This window comes from Scyliorhinus torazame, chromosome 9 (genome assembly GCF_047496885.1).
Source record: "Scyliorhinus torazame isolate Kashiwa2021f chromosome 9, sScyTor2.1, whole genome shotgun sequence".
In the NCBI taxonomy this organism is placed as follows: domain Eukaryota; kingdom Metazoa; phylum Chordata; class Chondrichthyes; order Carcharhiniformes; family Scyliorhinidae; genus Scyliorhinus; species Scyliorhinus torazame.
In genome coordinates, this window is record NC_092715.1 from 142,415,710 (window position 1) to 142,439,708 (window position 23,999).

Here is a 23,999-nt window from a genome sequence, read left to right on the forward strand (position 1 = left end):
TGGGTGTGGGTGTCGCTGGTTAGGCCAGCATTTATTGCCCATCCCTATTTGCCTTTCAGAAGGTGGTGGTGAGCTGTCTTCTTGAACCACTGCAGTTCTTGAGGTATATGTACACCCACAGTGCTGTTAGGGAGGGAGTTCCAGGATTTTGACTCAGCATTAGTGAAGGAACGGCGATATATTTCCAAGTCAGAGTGGTGAATGACTTGGACGGGATTGTCCAGGTCTTGCTGCATTTGAAAATAAACTGCTTCATTATCTGAGGAGATGTAAATGATGCTGAACATTGTGTAGTCATCAGAGAATATCCCCACTTTTGACCTTATGATGGAAGGAAGGTCGTTGGTGAAGCAGCTGAAGATGGTTGGGCCTGGCCACTACCCTGAGGATTTCCTGAAGTGATTCCCTGGTTCTGGAATGATTGAGCGCCAACCACCACAACCATCGTCCTTTGTGCCAGGTATGACTCATACCAGCAGTGGGTTTTCCTCCCTGTTTCCAATTGACTCTAGTTTTGTTGGGGCTCCTTGATGCCATGCTCGGTCAAATCCTCCCTTGATGTCAAGGGCAGTCACTCTCACCTCACCTCTGGAGTTCAGCTCTTTTGTCCATGTTTGAACCAAGACAGTAACAAGGTCAGGACCTGAGTGACCCTGGCAGAACCAAACTGAGCGGCACTGAGCAGCTTATTGCTGAGTAAGTGCCGCCTGATAGCAGTGTTGATGACTCCTTCCATTATTATACCGATGATGGAGAGTAAACTGATAGGTAATTGGCTGGGTTGGATTTGTTCTGTTTCTTGTGTACAGGACACACCTGGGCAATTTTACACATTGCTGGGTAGATGTCAGTGTTGTAGCTGTACTGGAACAGCTTGGCTAGGGGTGCAGCAATTCCTGAAGCACAAGTCTTCAGTACTATAGCTGGAATATTGTCAGGGCCCGTAGCCTTTGCAGTATCCACTGCCTTCAGCCATTTCTTGATATCACGTGGAGTGAATCAAATTGGCTGAAGACTGACATCTGTGATGCTGGGGACCTCCGGAGGAGACAAAGATGGATTATTCACTCGGCACTTATGGCTGAAGATTATTGCGAATGCTTCTGCCTTGCATTTTGCACTGATGTGCTGGGCTCCTCCATCATTGAGGATAGGGATATTTGGGGAGCCTCCTCCTCCAGTGAGTTGTTTAATTTTCCACCACCATTCACGGCTGGATGCTGGATGTGGCAGGACTGCAGAGCTTAGATCTGATGCGTGTATTGTGAAATCGCATAACTCTATTACTTGCTAGTTACGCTGTTTGACTCGCAAGTAGTCCTGTGTTGTAGCTTCACCAGGTTGACACTTTATTTTTACGTATGCCCGTATACGTATACGTATTATTTTTACGCTGCTCCTGGCATGCTCTCCTACATTCTTCTTTGAATCAGGGTTGATCCCCTTGCTTTGTGGTAATGGTAGAGTGGGGGACATGCCAGGCCATGAGGTTACAGATTGTGGTTGAACATAATTCTGCTGCTGCTGATGATCCACAGCACCTCATGAATGCCCAGTCTTGAGTTGCTAAATCTATTCTAAGTCTATCCCATTTAGCACGGTGGTAGTGCCACACAACACAATATCCTCAATGTGAAGATGAGACTTTGTCTCCACAAGGACTGTACAGTGGTCACTTCTACCAGTATTATAATAGAAAGATGCATCTGCAGTAGGCAGGTTGGTGAGGATGAGGTCAAGTCTGTTGGGGATGTAGAAGCCTTGGGAATGGATCAGAAAAATGCCCAAAGAATGCCGCCGTAGCCCTCAAGCTGAACCTCTACATGATTTTTCCTCCATCCTAACTCATTCTGTCCCCTCTCCTTCCCATCACCGCCTCACCTTCTCCACATTCGCCGCCCAGTAATAATGCATCAGGTTCGGCAATGCCAATCCTCCCTTCTGCCTCTGTAACAGGATCCACTTAACCCTCAGTACCTTCCCTGCTCATACAAAGTCTGGGATAATACAATCCAGCTTTCGAAAGAAGGCCTTCTGTATAAAGATCGGGAGTGTCTGGAATATGAACAGGAACCTCGGCAGAATGTTCATCTTCACCACTCGGACCCTCCCTACCAGAGTCAAGTGCAGCGTGTGCCACCTCTTCTGATCCTCCCTAACCTCCTCCACCAGCTTTGTTAGATTCCATTTAGGTAGCATCGCCTATACTCTGACTACCTGAATCCCCAAGTGTCTAAACCTGTCTCTGGCCACCTTAAATGGCATACCTCCTAGATTGGCTCACCGACCCAACTCGTTCACCCAGAACACTTTGCTTATCCTGAGAACACCCCAAACTTCCCCAACAGCCCCAAGATCCTCTCCATGCTCTCCAGCGGGTCCGAAACATACAATAGTAGGTCGTCCGCATCACCCAATGCTCCCTTAGTCCCCTTGTAATGCTTCACCACTCTGCCGGCCCCCGAAGAGCCATTGCCAGAGGCACTATAGCTAGCTCAAACAACAGCATCGACAGCGGGCACCCCTGCCTTGTTCCCCTATGCAGTTCAATATTTCGTGAACCCATGTCATTGGTCCACACACTCACCATTGGTGCCACATATTACAGGCGCCCCATGCCACAAATTTCGGCCCAAACCCGAACCATCCCATGACCTCAAACAGGTACTGCCACTCCACCCGGTCAAGTGCCTTCTCTGCGTCCATGGACACCATTACCTCTGGTACCTGGGCTCTCGACAGGGTCATGATCACGTTTAACAGCCTCCTTATATTACTGGAAAGCTGTCTGCTCCTTACGAAACCTGTTTGGTCCTCCGCATCCACCCCGGGACACAACCTTCCATCCTTTCCGCCACCAACTTAGCCAGCAGTTTTACATCTGTGTTTAACAGCGTTATGGGTCTATACGACCCACATTCCAACGGGTCCTTCCCCTTCTTTGGTATAAATGTGATCGTTGCCTGCGTCATCGTCTCCGGCAGCTGCCCCTTCTCCAACGCCTTATTAAATGCCCCCAAAAGAGGTGGTGCCAGGTCCGTCACAAACTACTTATAGAATTCCGCTGGGTAACCGTCGGGCCCTGGGGCCTTCCCCGACTTCATATCTCTTATACTGCCCAATACCTCCCACAGCTCCTGGGGCTCCTCTAGCGCCTGCCTCTTCTCTTCCTCCAACTGTGGAAACTAAGAACCATCCCATGTCCCCCTCCTCGCCCCACTGTACCGCTCCTTACAGTAATCTCTAAACACCCTGGGCAGGATTCTCTGATCGCCACCGCCGAAACTGCATTCGGCAATTGGCCGGAGAATCAATTTTTGCGCCAGAATCGGCGCAGTGCCGTTTTTGCGATGCTCCGCCCTCAAAAAGAGTACGCCTCATGGCGTATGGATGACCACAGGATGTCACCTGAGGCGGCCCCCCGATGCTCCGCCCCCGACAGCATGGGGCGCGTGTGCTCACACTTTTCGGGGACTTCGTGTGGAGGCTGCTGGCAGGGGGTCTTCAGCAGGGGCTGGAGGGACTGGTAGGGGGTGGTTCGGGTGTGGCGAGGGTCATTACATTGAGGCAGTTTTTGGCAGGCCGGGTCTGTGTGCGGCCGGCACCATGCTGCATGCCGCAGCCGCCGCAGTCTGCCGCCGTGCGCGGCCATGGACTACCGGGCGGCGGATCGGTGCGGGGGCGGTGCCGACTTTCTGGGTGTAAGACCAGACGGATCAAGTGGACATAGCTGCAGGATCAGAGAATCTAGCCCCGTGTTTATCCTCCCGGCTGTGACACCACGTACTCTGCCACAGTCCGCATATTCAATATTCCCTGGACGCAGACTGCCTCATGTTAGTTGATGCACTAACATTTGACTCGTCTTCTCCCTGTATAGGCACTGCACCCCCCCTTGCACTACGCAGATGTCCTACCGCCCTCTCATTGTCAATCTTTCTAATCGCTCTTGTAACCTTTTCCTCCTCGCCAATCCCTCCGTGGTGGGTGCCCTCGAGTGCTCCCTATCTACCTCCACTATCTCATGCATTAGCCATTCATAATTCTTTCCCTTTCCGCATGTGCCTTGAACAAGATAATCTCCCTGCGGACCACGGCTTTTCGTGCTTCCCAAAATGTGGCCACCAACACCTTCCCATTTTGGGTTCAATTTTACATAATCTTTAATCACAGCTACGCATTTTATCACAAAACCTTCTACCTGCCAACAACCCCGAATCATGCCTCAACCCTGGCCTCTGCTTCCGTCCCGATCGAAACCGAATCTCCAGCCAGTGGGGCGCATGGTCTGAGATTATTATCCCTGTATATTCTGCCCCCTCCATCCCAACCGAAACCTCAAGGCTCATCACAAAAAAGTTGATTCTTGAATACACCCTATACACATGTGAGAAAAAGGATTACTCCCTTCCCCTTGGGTTCTTGAAGGACCATGGGTCCACCATACCCATCTTTTCCACAAACCCATCCAGCTCCTTTGCCATTCATATTCAACCCATTGACGTGGGGCTCGATCTATCCACCCTCGGCTGCAGGACACAATTAAAATCTCCTCCAGTAATCAACTGGTACATGGCCAAGTCCAGGATCGCTGCCAGCAACCCCCTCATAAAACCTACATCATCCCAATTTGGTACATACACATTCACCAGTACCACTGGCATACCCTCTAATACCCCACTCACTATCACATATCTCCCACCCAGGTCCCTCACTTCCTTCGCTCTCACAAACCTTGTTTTTTTACTCATTGTGTTAAACCACTGTTGCACCTCTATTAGGTGATGTATGGTAGGACCTGTACTACAGGTACGTTGGTAGGCCCGGCCTGCTGGCTCCGCCCAGTAGGCAGAGTATAAATATGTGTGTCCTCCATGCTGCAGCCATTTCGCCAGCTGCTGTGGGAGGCCACACATCTTAGAGCAATAAAGCCTCAGTTGTACCCAACTCATGTCTTTGTGCAATTGATCATGCATCACTCATCAAAATTGCCACCCCCACGACTTTGAATCAAACCCTGAGTGGAATCCTGCCCCACCCATCCCACCCTTTGCCGAACCTGGTCCTTCGCCCAGAGGTGCGTCTCCTGCAGAAAGACCATCTCCGTTTTTAAACTCCTGAGGTGCACAAAGACTCAAGGTCGTTTCACTGGTCCATTGAGCCCTCGCACGTTCCATGTTATCAGCCTTACTGGAGGCGTACGCCTCCATACCTCTCTACCATCTGCCATCCTCACCTTTCAGCTCTACCCCCGTTAATTTCACCCTGTACCTTCTCAATCCAAGATGGCTACTTTCTCCGCCCCTAACCATGTTTCTTCTCCAAATTGGCTGCGTCACATCACCCTTCAAAATGACACCCGATTTTAGGTATATAGAGTGCTTTTCTACGCTTTCAAACAGAAGCTGCCTGGTGCACAACCATTCACACCATGGCCACCACCGGAAATCTATTTTGGCCATATGTATGACCCATGTACTATAGGTTTTTAAACATTGCATAATGTAATGCAATGAGCAGAATTCTCCAGTCCCACCCCTGCGATGGAGGCAGATCAGCGCTGGCTGCCGGTGGGATCTTCCGGTCCCACTGAAGTCAATGGTGATTTACATTCCTCGCATGTGCCGCCGTTGGGGAACCCACAGGCAGAGACTGATTTCACTGGGAGCAGAAGATCCTCCCCGGCAGAAAAGGCTGGAGAAAATCCCCCCAATATGTTAGTGCAATGCAGAACTGCCTTTAAAAATGCAAGCTTTGCAGTGTTTAATGACATCTCCTTGATTAGTTAATTTTGTTAATATATTAAAAATTTCTTTCAACTTGATGGTATTTTGTCCTCTGGGCCTTAACTCCTCTTCTAGATTTCTCAATGGAAATTGCAAGCTCTTAAGGACATTTCAAAAACTTTTAATGATCGGTAGAACTTTCAACTCAATAATATTTTCAGATTGGATAAAAAAGCAAAGAACACGGCTGCTGTGGTCACTTGATTGATCTTGTCTAAAAAAAATCAAAGCAGTTTTCCTGTGGAAGTTAATATTTAATTTTCAGTGAAATACCAGCATGTCGGTCTCCCTATTCCCTTACCAAATGGGAACAATGTCACAATTGGTTGCTAAAGTTGATCTGTAATGAGAAATGTATGTTTCTTATATCCATAGTTAAAGGAATAGCAGCACAACTTAATAACAATGCTGAGTATTTTGATTTTAGTAGCATTGCGCAACTGAACCTTAGTGCGTAGCTTCTGAAAAGTATGTTTGCCACAGATTAACAGTTAAATTCAAAAATCAGTAAAGCGGGAAGTTTTACATCCTTTATGATAGCTCTTTACTATGCCTGAGGATATCAACTCAAGCTTGACTTGACCTAGACCTTTGGTATGAAGTGAAGAAAAATGATCAACCAATTCCAGTTCGATGTCTAGAGTTCTAGTAAATAATTTACTTGCTGTAACTTATGAAAGCCACTTTACCAGCTGAATTTAACCATTTACAATCAAACTGGCTCATACCAGAAGATAAAAGCAGAAAATGCTGGAAAGCTCTGCAGGTCTGGCAGCATCTCTCCACAAGCTCTTTCGGACCTGCTGTGTTCTTCCAGCATTTCCTGCTTTTATCTCACATTTCCAGCATCTATAGTATTTTGCTCTTATCACACACCAGAATATAATAGCTGAGACTAAGTGAGCCAGAGAAGGATACACATTTTTTTTACCTGGGGGACTATGATGTAGCCAAGGGATTGGCATGAATACAGTTTTAAAAATCGGAGTAAATATTGTAAATATTCTGACAATAAATTCACCCCAGGAACTGAAATCTCGAAATTAGATTGTGCCTGTATTGGGGTGGGTAAGGGGTGATCTTGCTGCAGCAGATGTTGCACTCGCTTACTGAGACTAGAGGTAGGAATACGGCAAGTTGGTCCACAGCCTCCATTAGTATAATTGCCAGTTTTGGTCCCAGAGACAGCTCACCAGTCATGAGGGTTAGCAAGTTCAGCTTACGGAGACTTTGGCAAAGGACAGAAGGGGCTGGGGCAATCAGGAGAAGAGGGAGGGCAGTGACCAGCAGTCCCAGGTGGAGCTGTTAGTTGCATTCTAGAAAAAACAATTTCTGATATGGATCTTTATTAACACATGCAAGGGTTCTAAAACATGTTCTAGGTGACCACAAGAAACACCTCTATAGCCCCCAAAATTGGACTTCTTTTCACTCATTTTACACCGAGAGCAGGCACAAGGAAGGCAAATGTTCTCGCAAAGCATTTTCATTCAGTTGGTGAGCCTTATTCAGACCAAAACTCTGCAATAAACTTGTAAGAATCCAATTCCTTTGTCAGTTGGAGCTGGGTGTAACTTTGGGTGTGTTACATGGGTGGATACGAATTTGCTTCAGCTTACAATCGCGGAAACATTTATTTGATTTAGTAAGGAACATAAATAAGTGTCTAATTCATAATTTACAATTTTAACCAGTTACCTCTTTGATTAAAGCTCCCATGTAGAGTGCAGTGAGTGGGGTCTGCTCGGCTGGTTTGATAACTATTGTGTTGCCACAGCACAGTGCAGGAGCAAGTTTCCAAGTAAACATCAGCAGTGGGAAGTTCCACTGTAGTGACAAAAAATGTACAACATTAATAGAATCATATTTTCTTAAAGATTAGTTCTACAGATATAGGGGTGAATTCTCTGTCGTGTTGGGTGCTCTGCTACACAGACGAACCAACACGGTTGCAGATGGTACAACTCTGTTTTACTACTATCAATAACAACATCTGTAAACTTGTTACTGTGGTTCGTTCATTACCCTTTAACCTGTGGACCCAGCCCTAACACTATCTTGTAGAGGCACTCAGCACATGGGGAATGTCTGAGTGGCTTGCTGTGAGCTCTGTGCCCTGAGCTGTCTCCTGCTGGAATGAGCGGGAACTGTGGTGTTCCCCGTTTTATAGTGCGTGTGCCCTTGCTTGTGATTGGCTGTGATGTTGTGTGTGTGTTGATTGGTCCGTTGATCTGTCCATCAGTGGTAATGTGTGTTTGCACCATGATCTTTATCTGAATATCATGACATCCCCCATATGTGTTAATAAATATAGATGTGACTGAGCGCAGCTGAATGTGTGTGTGCAATATCTACAACATGTACATGAGGCTAAACTATATACATAGGAAGGTGTCAGGTGCAACATAGCAACGAGGTTGTATCATAAACAAAACAAGTGTAAACATCAAGCATCAAAACGAACCCCTGTAACGACAAAAAGAGAAACATATTAACATTGTGGCATAAAACTTTAGTGAGTCCAATGTTCAAACAGGCTCATAAGTCCAGCCTAGTAGGTGGGCGACGAATTCGGGTTGACCGCCTCAAGGGCGGGTCAGGATCCACCGGCTGAGGAATGGGTCTGGCCACAGGCGACAGAGGAATGGGCATGGTGGCAGGAAGCTCCACGAAGTCGCCATCAGGAACAACAGGAGGGCGTGGCACCGGTGTATGATCACGTAGCGAGCCCAGCGATTACGCCGGCGAATGGAACCATCAGGCATGCGAACCAGGAACGAGCGAGGAGCCACGCATTGGAGAACTTCGGCAGTTGCCGACCAGCCACCCTCTGGTAGGTGGATGCGGACGTTGTCTCCAGGCGCCAAGGCAGGAAGATCAGTTGCCCGAGTGTCATGTGCCACCTTCTGCTGAGCACGCTGCTGTCGCATCCTTTGCAGTACTGGAGCATAGTCGGGTGTAGGAACAAGAATGGATGGCATAGTGGTCCTGAGGGCGCGACCCATCAACAGCTGGGCTGGTGAGAGGCCAGTGGCTAGTGGGGCCGAGCGATAGGCCAGCAGGGATAAACAGAAGTCAAATCTGGCATCAGCAGCCTTGCAGAAGAGCCGCTTGACGATATGAACGCCCTTTTCCGCCTTGCCTTTGGACTGGGGATGCAGAGGGCTGGACGTCACGTGTGTGAAGCCATACGAAGCAGCAAAAGAAGACCATTCTTGGCTTGCAAAACAGGGCCCATCGTCCGACATGACAGTAAGCGGAATGCCATGGCGAGCGAAGGTCTCTTTGCATGCCCTGATGACAGCGGACGATGTCAAATCGTGCAGGCGTATGACCTCTGGATAATTCGAAAAGTAATCTATGATGATGACGTAGTCCCTGCCGAGCGCATGAAAAAGGTCCACACCCACCTTCGCCCAGGGGGACGTTACCAACTCATGGGGCTGAAGCGTCTCAGGGGGCTGCGCCGGCTGAAACCTTTGGCAGGTGGGGCAGTTGAGCACCATGTTGGCAATGTTGTTGCTGATGCCCGGCCAGTAGACAGCTTCTCGGGCCCTCCATCTGCACTTCTCAACCCCGAGATGGCCTTCGTGCAGTTGTTCGAGGACCAGCCTGTGCATGCTGTGTGGAATCACAATCCGGTCCAACTTTAGGAGGACACTGTCAATGACGGCCAAGTCGTCCCGGACATTATAGAATTGTGGGTACTGTCCTTTGAGCCATCCTCCCGTCATGTGGCGCATCACACGTTGTAGAAGGGGGTCAGCCGCAGTCTCCTGGCGAATAAGGGCCAGACTTGAATCATCAGCTGGCAGATTGGCCGATGTGAAGGCCACATGCGCTTCGACCTGACAGACGAACCCCTCCGAATCGGGCGGTGTGTTCACTGCTCTGGATAGCGCATCCGCAATGATGAGGTCCTTTCCCGGGGTGTAGACCAGTTGGAAGTCGTACCTTCGGAGCTTGAGCAGAATGCGCTGGAGGCGAGGGGTCATCTCATTCAGGTCCTTTTGTATGATGCTGACCAGGTTGCGATGGTCGGTTTCCACGGTGAACTGAGGGAGACCATACACGTAGTCGTGGAACTTATCTATGCCGGTTAACAAACCCAGGCACTCCTTCTCAATCTGCGCATAGCGCTGTTCTGTGGGGGTCATGGCCCGCGAGGCATAGGCGACCGAGGCCCATGATGCAGTGTGATCCCGTTGCAGGAGTACCGCCCTAATGCCGGACTGGCTGGCATCAGTCGAGATCTTCGTATCTCGAGAGGTGTTGAAGAACACCAATACTGGGCCTGTGGTGAGCTTAATTTTGAGCTCTTCCCATTCCTTCTGGTGTGCGGGCAGCCACTGGAACTCCGTGGTCTCTTCACTAGGTGGCGAAGAGCAGTTGTGTGGGAGGCAAGTTTGGGAATGAACTTCCCCAGGAAGTTGACCATCCCGAGAAAGCATAGCACTGCTTTCTTTCTGCCGGCTGCGGCATGGCTGTAATGGCGCTCACTTTGTCTGCATCCGGACGCACTCCTGACCGGGATATGTGGTCCCCCAGAAACTTTAGCTCAGTTTGGCCAAAAGAACACTTGGCTCGGTTGAGGTGCAGGCCGTGTTCTCATATCCGAGCAAAGACACGCTGGAGACGACTGATGTGCTCCTGTGGTGTGGTGGACCAGATGATGACGTCGTCAACATAGACGGCACCCTCCATCATCTGTTCCATGATTCTGTGAAATACCTTGGATGCCGAGATGATGCCAAACGGCATTCTGTTGTAGCAGTACCTGCCGAAAGGAGCGTTGAAGGTGCACAGCTTCCTGCTGGACTGATCCAGTTGAATCTGCCAAAAACCCTTCGAGGCATCAAGCTTTGTAAAAATTTTAGCCCGGGCCATTTCGCTGGTGATCTCTTCACGTTTGGGTATGGGGTAGTGTTCCCTCATGATGTTGTTGTTTAGGTCTTTCGGGTCGATGCAGATCCGGAGTTCGCCAGAGGGCTTTTTAACGCATACCATGGAGTGCGTTAAATATGGTTTGAGCCATATTCTGTAAGTGTAGGGCAGTGTGCCCATGCCCTTGAAAGCCTCCTGGTTGTGGGCAAGGCGTGAGTGGAGCTGTGCCCTAAATTCTGCATCCGGGAAGTCTGACGTGCCTTCTGGAGACTGAGCATGTACCCGCTGAACGAGGTGAAGAACCTTGCACGCCTGTGTGCCTAGCAGGGAGTCCTTTGATGATCCAACTACCTCAAAGGACAGTGATGCTGTGTATGCATTGTGTGTAACCTCGAGCTGGCAGGATCCCATGGCCGGGATAACGTTTCCGTTGTAGTCGATCATCTTACAACGGGATGGCCGAATTGGTGGTCTGACCTTCAAGGTGTAGAAGGCTGACCATGCTATTAGGTTGGCGGAGGCACCAGTGTCTAAACGGAATGTGATTGGTGATCGGTTGACCGTAGGGTGGCACACCATTCATCACCCGGATTGACACTGTTCACTGGCATCGGCTGGTGGGTCCTGCTTGGGAACATCCGGTTCCTGTCAATGACCGCAACACGGAAGGCTTCCCGGTCGTCTGTATCACCGGTTTGTATATCGTCCGGCTATGACTCGGTGTATGGAGGCTGAATGGTCCGCACGTCCCTGCGAGGCTGGCGGAATTGGGGAGCGTTGGCAGGTTGAACTGCTCGACAGCAAGCAGCGTAGTGGCCCATCTTGCCACAGCGGAGGCATTGTTGGTTCTTTGCTGGACATTGCCGCTATAAATGTGCGGATCCACAGTTGCCGCACGTCGTGACGTCATGGCGTTCGTTGCGCCATCGCGCATGCGCAGTTCGGTCCTGCGTAGAGTGCGCCTGCGCGTCACGTCCCTCTGCGTCGACATCTCTTTCGGCGCGTACAAGCGGGGGAGGCCGCGGAAAGAGCGTGAAATGCCCGCCCTCGTCTGGGCCGCGGGCCAGGAGGAATTCGATCGCCTGGACCCGCTCGGCCTCGTAGGGCCCCTGCCTCGCCGATTCGGTCGCGTAGGACCCCTGCCATGCCGATTCGGCCGCCTGGAATTGGGAGTAGCGGCTGGTCGCATTTTCATGGAGGACGCAGGCTTCGATGGCAGTGGCTAGGGTGAGGCTTTTAATTTTGAGGAGCTGCTGGTGTAGGGTGCCGAGGTGACCCCAAAAACTATCTGGTCCCAAATCATGGAATCGGAGGTGGCCTCATAACCGCAGGACTGCACGAGGATACGGAGGTGTGTTAGGAAAAATTGAAAAGGCTCATCCTTACCCTGCAGGCGCTGCTGGAAGAGGTACCTCTCGAAGCTCTCATTTATCTCGACGCTGAAGTGTTGCTCGAGTTTAAGAAGGACCGTCTTGTACTTCGTCTTGTCCTCACCTTCCGCGAACACCAGCGAGTTGTAGATGTGGATGGCATGTTGCCCTGCCGTGGAGAGGAGGAGGGCGATTTTCCTGGTGTCCGAAGCATTCTCCCTTTCTGTGGCTTCTAGGAAGAACTGGAAGTGCTGTTTAAACAGCTTCCAGTTGACGCCGAGGTTTCCAGCGATTTGGAGCGGCTGCGGTGGGCTGATGGTGTCCAAGGCGCAGGATGGCGGATTCCTGAAGATGTGTAGGTAGGTCTCACAGTTGCTGGGTTCCAATCCTGGTTCCATGTCGTGTTGGGTGCTCTGCTACACAGACGAACCAACACGGTTGCAGATGGTACAACTCTGTTTTATTACTTCAATAACAACACCTGTAAACTTGTTACTGTGGTTCGTTCATTACCCTTTAACCTGTGGACCCAGCCCTTACACTATCTTGGAGAGGCACTCAGCACATGGTGAATGTCTGAGTGGCTTGCTGTGAGCTCTGTGCCCTGAGCTGTCTCCAGCTGGAATGAGCAGGAACTGTGGTGTGCCCCGTTTTATGGTGCGTGTGCCCTTGCTTGTGATTGGCTGTGATGTTGCGTGTGTGTTGATTGGTCCGTTGATCTGTCCATCAGTGTGTATGTGTGTTTGCACCATGATGTTTATCTGAATATCATGGCATTCTCCACTTCCCCAGCCATGTATTTTCTCAGCAGTGCGCCGTCGCTGGCAGTGGGATTGGCTATTCCCGCCACTGACCAATGGGATTTCTTCCCTGCCGCGAGGAAACCCACAGGCCTGAGTGCACTGCCGGCAGGACTGAGAATCCTGCCAATGGAGAATTCACCCCATGATCTCTCTTATCATAGCATAATAATATTCGTATGTCATAATGGGAGGCCAATGGATGGAGGGCAACTGTGGGGGTTTGATCAGCCCTCTAAAGGGTCCAGAAGGCCTGTGAAGGAGCTCCCTAACTACCCTATTGCCCATCATTAGCCCGCACAGGGAGACCTTCCGGGTTGGCTGTATGGCCCTTCCAGCTGTCACTTGAATCACAGCAGAGACGGATAGGGTGCTTAAGTGGGAAATAATTGCCCTTTAAGGACCTCAATTGGCTTAGTGGTCTGATACTATCCCTGCACTAGTATAATTGTGGTGGGGGCAAGGGCGGATGGGAAGGCAACAGGCAGACCGTCCATCGATTTAACAGGTCCTGCCCCTGCGTTAAGTCTGCAAGTGGGTGGGTATATAAAATTCAACCTTGCAATGCACCTGTTTATAATGAATTTAACTAAATAATATACCCGATGTACTAAAAGAGGTTATTGTGAGAAATATTATACAGACAAAATCTTCACAAACAATATTTTATGTTGACAAACCCAATGGACAGTGATTTTTGTAACTATTGTGACTAAATTGTTTATAAATGAAGGATCAAAGGCATGCCAGCAACCTTATAAGAATTACACTTGGAGCAGGAATGTTGCTCTTGATCTTTATTTATCAATAAGTCAATAATTAATTCAAATAAACCCACATGTAATCAATGCAAATTAACTGTCCTACTCACTCTAAATTGATTACGCACAACTTATAAGTTCAAATACAATTTACCAAATTCTTTGAAGTATCAAGCATTAATTCTTAATATACTGACTCCCCAACTTATTCATGCACATCTTTAATTCTGTTGCCTGCCAGGCCATTCATAATATTACATAATTAAACAATCATCGTGCTAAATAAATATTCAGGTTGCACACTGAAGCATGTAATGAATGTTTTGCAATAAATTATTGATGAGGAACTGATTATAAATGGGAATAATCATTATTCCATGGTAGAGTTCAATAGAAAATGATGAGGCTTCATCTCCAATGTTTACGCAATGCTGAAATAAAAATTATGTGTAATACCACAGAGTTTATTTTCATTCTGTTACAGAAACTCTTTGATTTGCTCTATTCATTGGTTAGAAATAAGCAAGAAAATGGAGCACTATTGTAACCAATAGGACCTTTTTTCTCAACTGAATGAAAGTGGTCCAAGGTCTAGAGCATGAAACGAAAGAGAAAATGCTGGAAAATCTCAGCAGGTCTGGCGGCATCTGTAGGGAGAGAAAAGAGCTAACGTTTTGAGTCCAATACTCTTTGTCAAAGTCATTGGACCCGAAACGTTAGCTCTTTTCTCTCCCTACAGATGCTGTTTGACCTGCTGAGATTTTCCGGCTTTTTCTCTTTTGTTTCAGATTCCAGCATCTGCAGTAATTTGGTTTTGTCAAAGAGCATGAGTTGAAATAGTCTTGCGTTTGGATTTGTGTAATGAAACTGCTCAAACTCATTTTGTATAGGGCCATGAACAATCAGTAGAGACACCTAGAGAAGGATAAAGAGAACTTCTGTCTCAGCATTTAATGCCTCATGTGGGGGAAAAAAATCCTAGCAGCATAATCAGAGACTACGTTAAGTAATAGGTTATCAGGGCAAATGATTAAAGGTTTTATCAAAGAGATAAACGTCAAGGTGACTTCTAAAGAATGTGAAATAGCTGGGCATATGGAAGGTGTTTAGGAGGGATTTCTAAGACCTTGAACCTAAAAAGGAAGGCGCAATTATCATTATCCAAGATAAACTTGTCAGCAGCACCTCGAATGATATGTATATAGTCAGGTGGGTGAAGGGTTAATTATTACATCTCAGTGTAAATTAAACACTAGAGGATACCACCACTTCTCTGAATATAAATCAGACTCTGAGGGAATTCTGGATGTTAGTGAAGGAGAAAGCCTGAGAACAGCACGAGGAGAAGATTAGATTCGATAGAGTTAACACAAGGTTATTATTAGTGACTATTTAGATTATTGATTACTGCTAGATAGATTCAATATTACTTTATTATTAACTGTAGCTCAGTAGCGTGTGCAAACTTCATTGAATTAATTGTTATACAATGAATTAGTTTTGTTTCAATCTAATATTAGTGGATTCTTTGTCATCACCTCAACGGACCATTCTGGAACAAAAGGCAAAGAACTCGACATATTACCACCATGGGTAATATAACATGCTACCAGGATTAGAAACATAACAGCACCCAGATGTTAAAGAACAGGGGCTGGATTCTCCGATTTGAAGGTTAAGTTCTGACGCCGGCATGGGAACAGTTACGTTTTACGCCCGAAAAAACACGCAAAAGCTGCACCGATCCTCCGTCTGTTGGGGGGGCTATCAGGTATGCAGCGTAAAGCCCCCCTGGCTTTACCTGCGGATATGGCTGGAGAATTGCTGGGTCCGTGGCGTGCAACATGGCACTGGCTGCGCGCGGACCTGGCCTGCCAAAAACTGGCCCTTTTGACCAGGAACACCACCCCCGGACCACCCGCCACGAGTGCACCCAGCCCCCACCAAAGCCCCCCCAGCCCGCGGAACGGCTCCCACCCGACTGCGGCGGTGATGGACTCAGTCTGCAGCTGCCACGCCGCGTTCATGAAAATAAATAGGATAAGTGTTCCACGCCGTCGGCAACTCAGTCCATCAGAGGCGGAGCATCGGAGGAGGGCCTCAGGTGATGTCCTGAGGCCATCCCGACGGCATGCAGCCCCCTCCGTTTTCAAGGGGGCGGAGCATCGCAAAAGCGTCGCCACCCCCAATTTCGGCGCAAACGTGGATTTCTAGGCCGATCGCCGAATGTGATTTCGGCATCGGAGACCGGAGAATTCCACCCCAGGTTTACAAAAGGTGGCACCAATGACTCCCCATGTTCTGGTGAGACTATTATACGAGAGATACTTGTTGTACAAGTTATACAAGAGACTATTTTGTTAGCTGGAAGTCAAACTCCTGACAATGGCTTTCTGGAATTTGGTCAAAAAAGATAAAATTACAATTTTTACTTACAGGTATAATTTGTCCACACACTCCAATTGGTTCGTGCCTTGTAAATGAGAGATAATCTCCATCTAATAGAAAATAAAGAATGAATGTATTAATTTAATCATGACGCATAAGCAAACATTTGTACAGTTTTGTCATTCAGGCGTATTTTGTAAATTAATATAGGCAATAGGAGTGTATTTGACAGAATACACATTATGGCCAGAATTGTATGGACAAAGTCCAGGTGCGTGCCTGGTTTGGAAGTGTGTGAAAGCATGCGCAAAGACATCGGGCACACATACACCACCATCATCGGCCTAATGCACTCGAGAGACTTAAGTGTGCTAGCCAACAATTAAGAAGCCAATTTAAATCAATTAAACACCAATTGACTGGAATTTTACATTGCCCGTTTGCTTTTATGGTAGCTGGGTATGCTGATTGGCGAGGCGGCCTTTGTGTTTAAGCTGCAACCTTGATCCAGTGCAGGAAGAAAGGTCAGAGCTCAAATAAAATTTAAAAATATGTCTGGGGACTGAGATTTGTGTTTGATTGTGCACATGTTCACTTGTGGGTTAGTTTTTATATCAATATTTATTTTTCGCAGGCCAGCAGCTCCCTGAGATAGCTCAACATCAGCTGTCCCTCTGACAGAGCACCTTGGAAGCACCTGCCTGCACCCCCCTTTTATCGGCACCCACTTTCTTCCCTCCCTGGCATCGCTCAAACTTTCACAGCTCTTAAGACTGACAGCAGCCAGGAACGCATTTTGTAGACAGGAGTGTGTTTTGCGGCTGTTCCTGGGTCCGCCAACTCCGTGGACCTGAGGGGCGAAAGGTTGAGGCCATAAGCATGACTCCATCATATATCTGTACTGAAGACTTTTGTTTAAAATTGATTCCATGTGATTGGCATTTGCAAATTAAAGAATCCTATTGCAATAATGTGCTATTTTGACAGTGACATCAATACAGTCATTAATCTTACAAAAATGTTTCAAGTGAGATTATTTTGTTAGAATGTCCCTATTTTAAAATCAAAGTTCAAGCTCCATTTTATATGAATACAGAACATACATAATGAGAAGAATAGTGGTTATCACTGTGGGCAATAAAAAATTGCATTGCATATGTTAATTTCTCAGGTTAAGGACAGACAGGAAAGATCGCTCAAAGCATATGAAAGTATTAAAAATGTTTAAAGGTTTTCACGTATTGATTTGCAACTTTTAAACACAACCGTTGTCCAGACTAGAGTATAATAACTTATAGCAAAGACCAAGAGATATTGGGCGGGATTCTCCGTCCCGGGACAACTCGAATGTGTTCCCTGATGGGACGGAGAATTGGGTGTCGGGAAAATCGGGATCAGCGTCCCGATACACCAACTCCTGCTGGCAGCGTGAATGAGGTCCACAATTCACACCAGTGGGGATATGTAAATAAATGCATCTATTTAGCAGGTCCGGCACCCTATGCTCCGGGCTGCAATGATTCTCCGGCCCTCACAGCTGGGGATCACGTGTGCGCGGATCACTTGTGATCTCAGCAATCGGGAACCTGGCGTGGTGGATCTCATGATGGGTCACACTGGTTGAGACCATCTGAGCCCATCCAAGGCCATCCCCCCAACAATGCACTGCTTGCCCATGCCTCTTCTAGCAGCCTCCCCCCCACCACCACCCCCACAGGGAACCCTGTATTAGGAGACCTCCCAACCCCATGGACCCCTGTAATAGGGGGACACACCCCATAAAAGAGACCCCTGACTGGAAGCTAGACAGCAGTCCGGACAGGCGAAGTGGGAAACATTCTAACTGTAATACTTACCTTGCAGCAGTAGTGGATGTGATTCACAGCTTGTAAATACTATCTGCAGCTTTGATCCATTCACATCCCTTCATGCATCAGTGGCTTAAGTTGTGAAACATTGACCACACCAAAGAGATGTAAGTGCATTCTAAGCACTAAGTGCATTCCAATTACTCAAGCGTGTGATTTCACTGCACTTAGCTCTCTTTGATGTGGTCAATGTTTAAAAACATTGGGATGTCACCACTAAGGCCATTGAAGTGTGAAAGGATATGAATGGATCAAAGCTGCAGACGTTTTTCACAAGCTGTAAATCACAGACCACTACTCAAAGCTGTGAATGGTTTGCAGATAATGGATCTGGGGCAGGCACAGCTGCTCTCCTTGGAGGAATGGACAAGTGGAGCTGCAAGTTAAGTATTACAGCTATAATGCTTCCCATTGCCCCTGTCTGGACTGCACTTCAGCTTTCATACAGGGGTCCCTTTTATGGGGGGGGGGGGGCACCAGAATACCTTGTATTTCACGCCATGAATATATTTGCATGGCCTGGAACACTGAATTGCATATTGCATTGCGCTTTACGACTGCAAGAGGATCGTAAAACTGGTGCAATTGATCTCCGGTGGGAGATAGTCACCCAAATGGAGTATGCCGCCCATTATCTCTTGGAAGTAGTTTTACAGCTTTCAGCTTTCTGGAACTTAGATATAGAATCAGAGAATTTCTACAGTGCAGAAGGAGACCATTCAGCCCATCATGTCTGCACTGACGCTCTGAAAGAGCATCCCACTTAGGCCCTGACCCATCCCTATAGCCCCACCTGGCCTACATATATTTGGACTGTGGGAGTAAACCTGAGCAGCTGGAGGAAACCCATACAGACACTGGAAGAACATACAAGCTCCACACAGTTACATAAGGCTGGAATTGAACCCAGGTCCCAGGCACAGTGAGGCAGCAGTACCACTGAGGAAGTGATTTGATAGCGACCCGGATATCAAATCACTTCCTCAGTTCAATTGCGGCTTCCATGCTAATGTGCATGAGAAATCACTCAGCATCATAATGAAAAAGATAGCATCATGATACAATTACAGTACACCAGTGTTGCTCATTTTAGCCTTAGTTTACTTTATTCTTATTCTGTCACCTTTGCTCATGAGTCGCCAGGTATCTTTCTGATACCGCCACGTGGTTCAAGTCCAAGTAATGATTAATAATGCAACACACTGCTTAGTAAGAGTTAAATCAACGCTCATTTATTATATACAGCAATTAATACTTATACAATAATCCTACTTCTAGACTACTACCTACCACTAAAGGCCAATACTTAACTTTGGAAATTGCCCACCAGGTCAGGGAAACGAATGGTCTTTCGAATTGGTTCTGAGCCTGCGGGATTCAAAAGCTGGTACAAGTCGATAGTCAGGAGCGCCTATCTGGTCGCGATCACTGGAGTAAGACTTACAGTTTCTTGTAGAAGGGTCTCGAAGGTTGCGAGCAGGAAGAGAAGGGTCGAGTTGAACTTGGCCCCTATTCTTATAGTCCCCAGGGGCTTCCCGCCTCTCGGGGTGGACCTCGTACCTGGTTCCAAGTGACTTGGTCCCAATCACTTCGTTCAATACGCTCCAATAATGGGGCGATTCCTTGATCGAGGGGGGGTCGTTTACCTTTCTTTGTGTTAGCCCCTGCTGGCGCCGAAAGGTCTGGGTGGGCTTTCAATTGCTCATTTGTAGAAATTGTTCCCGGGGATGGCTGATTAAAATGCAGAAGGCTGGGTTGTTGCGATGTTGATGGCTGCAGGTATCGGTCTGGAATGACTTCCCCAGAGGCGAATACACTGTTTTACCTGCAGCTGTCCGTTTGAGTCCTGTTGGCTGATTTTACCATCAGCCTCTTCCGTTCGCCATTTTAAATCGGGGTGTGACCATTCTAATCGGGAATCAGCCATTTTACGTGGCTACACCAGCATGAGGCAAGACTTTGGTCTCCTCACCATGAATAAGAACACTATAAGCCTTAACAAATATGGAGGAACATTGTGGATCCCCTACAGAATGGAGGAGTAGCAGTGTGCATCTCTCACTGTACAGCGGAGGAGCAGTGTGGATCCCTCACTGTACAGCGATGGAGCAGTGTGGATCCCTCACTGTATGGAGGAGTAGCAGTGTGGGTCTCTCACTGTATGGAGGAGTAGCAGTGTGGATCTCTCACTGTAGAGCGGAGGAGCAGTGCGCATCCTTCACTGTGTCGAGGAGGGGCTGTGTGGATCCCTCACTATATTGAGAAGTAGTAGTGTGGATCTCTCAATGTATTGAGGAGGAGCAGTGTGGGTCCCTCCATGCATTGAGGACAAGAGGTGTATATCCCTCTGTACGGAGGAGGAGCTGTGTGTATCCCACGCTGTATGGAGGAGGGGCAGTGTGGATCCCTTACTCTATGGAGGAGGAGCAGTGTGAAACCTTCACTGTATTGAAGGCAGGGGTTAGTATGGATCCTTCACTGCATTGAGGAGAGGTAGTTGGATCCCTCGCTGTATTGAAGAGGGGCAGTATGGACCCCTCACTGTACAGAGTTGGAACAGTGTGGACTCCTCACTGTATGGATGAGGAGCTCTTTGGTCCCTCATTATATGGAGGGGCTGCAGTGTAGATCCCTCACTGTATTGAGGAGGAGCAGTGTGAAAACCGCACAGTATGGAGGAGGGTACTGTGCATCTCTCATTGCATTGAGGGGGTAGTGTCGATCCTTCACTGTATTGAAGAGGTGCAGTGTGGATTCCTCACTCTATGGAGGAGGGGAGGTAGTGTGGATCTCTCACTGTACATTGGAGGAGCAGTGTGGATCCCTCACTGCAGAGTGCAGGAGCAGTATGGATTCCTCACTATGAAGTGGAGGTGCAGTGTGGATCCCTCACTGCAAAGTGCAGGAGCAGTATGGATTCCTCACTGTACAGTGCAGGAGCTGTGTGATTCCTCACTGTAGAGTGGAGGGGCAGTGTGGATTCCTCACTGTGCAGTGGAGGAGCAGTGTGGATTCCTCCCTGTAGAGTGGAGGGGCAGTGTGGATTCCTCCCTGTAGAGTGGAGGGGCAGTGTGGATTCCTCACTGTACAGTGAAGGAGCAGTGTGATTCCCCACTGTAGAGTGGAGGGGCAGTGTGGATTCCTCACTGTACAGTGAAGGAGCAGTGTGATTCCCCACTGTAGAGTGGAGGGGCAGTGTGGATTCCTCACTGGACAGTGGAGGAGCAGTGGGGATTCCTCACTGTACAGTGGAGGGGCAGTGTGGATTCCTCACTGTACAGTGGAGGAGCAGTGTGATTCCCCACTGTAGAGTGGAGGGGCAGTGTGGATCTCTCACTGTACATGGAGGAGCAAACAAACAAAGAACAAAGAATAAAGAAAAGCACAGCACAGGAACAGGCCCTTCGGCCCTCCAAGCCCGTGCCGACCATGCTGCCCGACTAAACTAAAATCTTCTACACTTCCGGGGTCCGTATTCCTCTATTCCCATCCTATGGGGCTGGTTTATCACAGGGCTAAATCGCTGGCTTTGAAAGCAGACCAAGGCAAGCCAGCAGCACGGTTCAATTCCCGTACCAGCCTCCCCGAACAGACGCCGGAATGTGGCGACTAGGGGCTTTTCACAGAAACTTCATTTGAAGTCTATTTGTGACAATAAGCGATTTTCATTTTCATTTTCATTTCATTGTTCATGTATTTGTCAAGATGCCCCTTAAACGTCACTATCGTCCCTACTTCCACCACCTCCACCGCAGCGAGTTCCAGGCACCCACTACTCTGGTAAAAAAACTTACCTCATACATCTCTTCTAAACCTTGCCCCTCACACCTAAAACCTATGCTCCGTAGTAATTGATCCCTCTACCCTGGGAAAAAGTCTCTGACTATCCACTCTGTCGATGCCCCTCATAATTTTGTGTGGATCCCTCACTGGACAGTGGAGGAGCGGTGTGGATCCGTCACTGTACAGTGGAGGAGCAGTGTGGATCCCTCACTGTACAGTGGACGAGCGGTGTGTATTCCTCACTGTACAGTGGAGGAGCCGTGTGTATTCCTCACTGTACAGTGGAGGAGCAGTGTGGATCCCTCACTGTACAGTGGACGAGCGGTGTGTATTCCTCACTGTACAGTGGAGGAGCAGTGTGGATCCCTCACTGTACAGTGGACGAGCGGTGTGTATTCCTCACTGTACAGTGGAGGAGCCGTGTGGAACCCTCACTGTACAGTGGAGGGACAGCATGGATCCCTCACTGTACAGTGGAGGAGCGGTGTGTATTCCTCACTGTACAGTGGAGGAGCAGTATGGATCCCTCACTGTACAGTGGAGGAGCAGTGTGGATTCTTCACTGTACAGTGGAGGGGCAGTGTAGAACCCTCACTGTACAGTGGAGGAGCAGTGTAGAACCCTCACTGTATGGAGGAGGAACAGTATAGATCACTAACTGTATAGAGGAGGAGCAGTGTGGATACCCTCACAGTATTGAGGAGGAGCAGGGTGGATCCCTCACTGTATTGAGGAGGAGCAGTGTGGATCCCTCATTGTATTGAGGAGGAGCAGTGTGGATCACTCACTGTATTGAGGAGGTGCAGGGTGGGTACCTCACTGTATTGAGGAGGTGCAGTGTGGGTCCCTCACTGTATTGAGGAGGAGCAGGGTGCATCGCTCACTGTATTGAGGAGGAACAGTATAGATCACTAACTGTATAGAGGAGGAGCAATGTGGATCCCTCACAGTATTGAGGAGGAGCAGGGTGGATCCCTCACTGTATTGAGGAGGAGCAGTGTGGATCCCTCACTGTATTGAGGAGGAGCAGTGTGGATCACTCACTGTATTGAGGAGGTGCAGGGTGGGTCCCTCACTGTATTGAGGAGGTGCAGGGTGGGTCCCTCACAGTATTGAGGAGGAGCAGGGTGGATCCCTCACTGTATTGAGGAGGAACAGTATAGATCACTAACTGTATAGAGGAGGAGCAATGTGGATCGCTCACTGTATTGAGGAGGAGCAGTGTGGATCCCTCACTGTATTGAGGAGGAGCAGTGTGGATCCCTCACTGTATTGAGGAGGAGCAGTGTGGATCGCTCACTGTATTGAGGAGGAGCAGTGTGGATTGCTCACTGTATTGAGGAGGTGCAGGGTGGGTCCCTCACTGTATTGAGGAGGAGCAGGGTGGATCCCTCACTGTATTGAGGAGGAGCAGGATGGATCGCTCACTGTATGGAGGAGGAGCAGTGTGGATCCCTCACTGTATTGAGGAGGAGCAGTGTGGATTGCTCACTGTATTGAGGAGGTGCAGGGTGGGTCCCTCACTGTACAGTGGAGGAGCAGTATGGATCAGTATGGATTGAGGAGGAGCAGTGTGAATCCCTCACTGTATTGAGGAGGAGCAGTGTGAATCCCTCACTGTATTGAGGAGGAGCAGTGTGAATCCCTCACTATATTGAGGAGGAGCAGTGTGGATCCCTCACTGTATTGAGGAGGAGCAGTGTAGATCGCTCACTGTATTGAGGAGGTGCAGGGTGGGTCCCTCACTGTATTGAGGAGGAGCAGGGTGGATCCGTCACTGTATTGAGGAGGAACAGTATAGATCATTAACTGTATGGAGCAGGAGCAGTGTGGATCCCTCACTGAATTGAGGAGGAGCAGTGTGGATTGCTCACTGTATTGAGGAGGTGCAGGGTGGGTCCCTCACTGTACAGTGGAGGAACAGTATGGATCAGTATGGATTGAGGAGGAGCAGTGTGAATCCCTCACTGTATTGAGGAGGAGCAGTGTGAATCCCTCACTGTACAGTGGAGGAGCAGTATGGATCAGTATGGATTGAGGAGGAGCAGTGTGAATCCCTCACTGTATTGAGGAGGAGCAGTGTGGATTGCTCACTGTATTGAGGAGGTGCAGGGTGGGTCCCTCACTGTATTGAGGAGGAGCAGGGTGGATCCCTCACTGTATTGAGGAGGAACAGTATAGATCACTAACTGTATGGAGGAGGAGCAATGTGGATCGCTCACTGTATTGAGGAGGAGCAGTGTGGATCCCTCACTGTATTGAGGAGGAGCTGTGTGGATCCCTCACTGTATTGAGGAAGAGCAGTGTGGATCGCTCACTGTATTGAGGAGGAGCAGTGTGGATCGCTCACTGTATTGAG

General features: G+C 48.6%; 1 protein-coding gene across 2 annotated transcripts in view; it reads right to left on the minus strand.

The window, feature by feature from the left end:
- The window catches only part of LOC140429503 (aldehyde dehydrogenase 1A1-like), a 259,226-nt gene that overhangs the window by 68,388 nt on the left and 166,839 nt on the right, over nucleotides 1-23,999 (minus strand). For both annotated transcript variants that reach the window (XM_072516586.1, XM_072516585.1), the window contains 2 exons: nucleotides 16,038-16,099; nucleotides 7,485-7,613 (listed from right to left, as the gene is read on the minus strand). In XM_072516586.1, coding sequence (XP_072372687.1) covers nucleotides 7,485-7,613; nucleotides 16,038-16,099 — 191 coding nt within the window. The remainder of the gene's footprint in view (nucleotides 1-7,484; nucleotides 7,614-16,037; nucleotides 16,100-23,999) is intronic.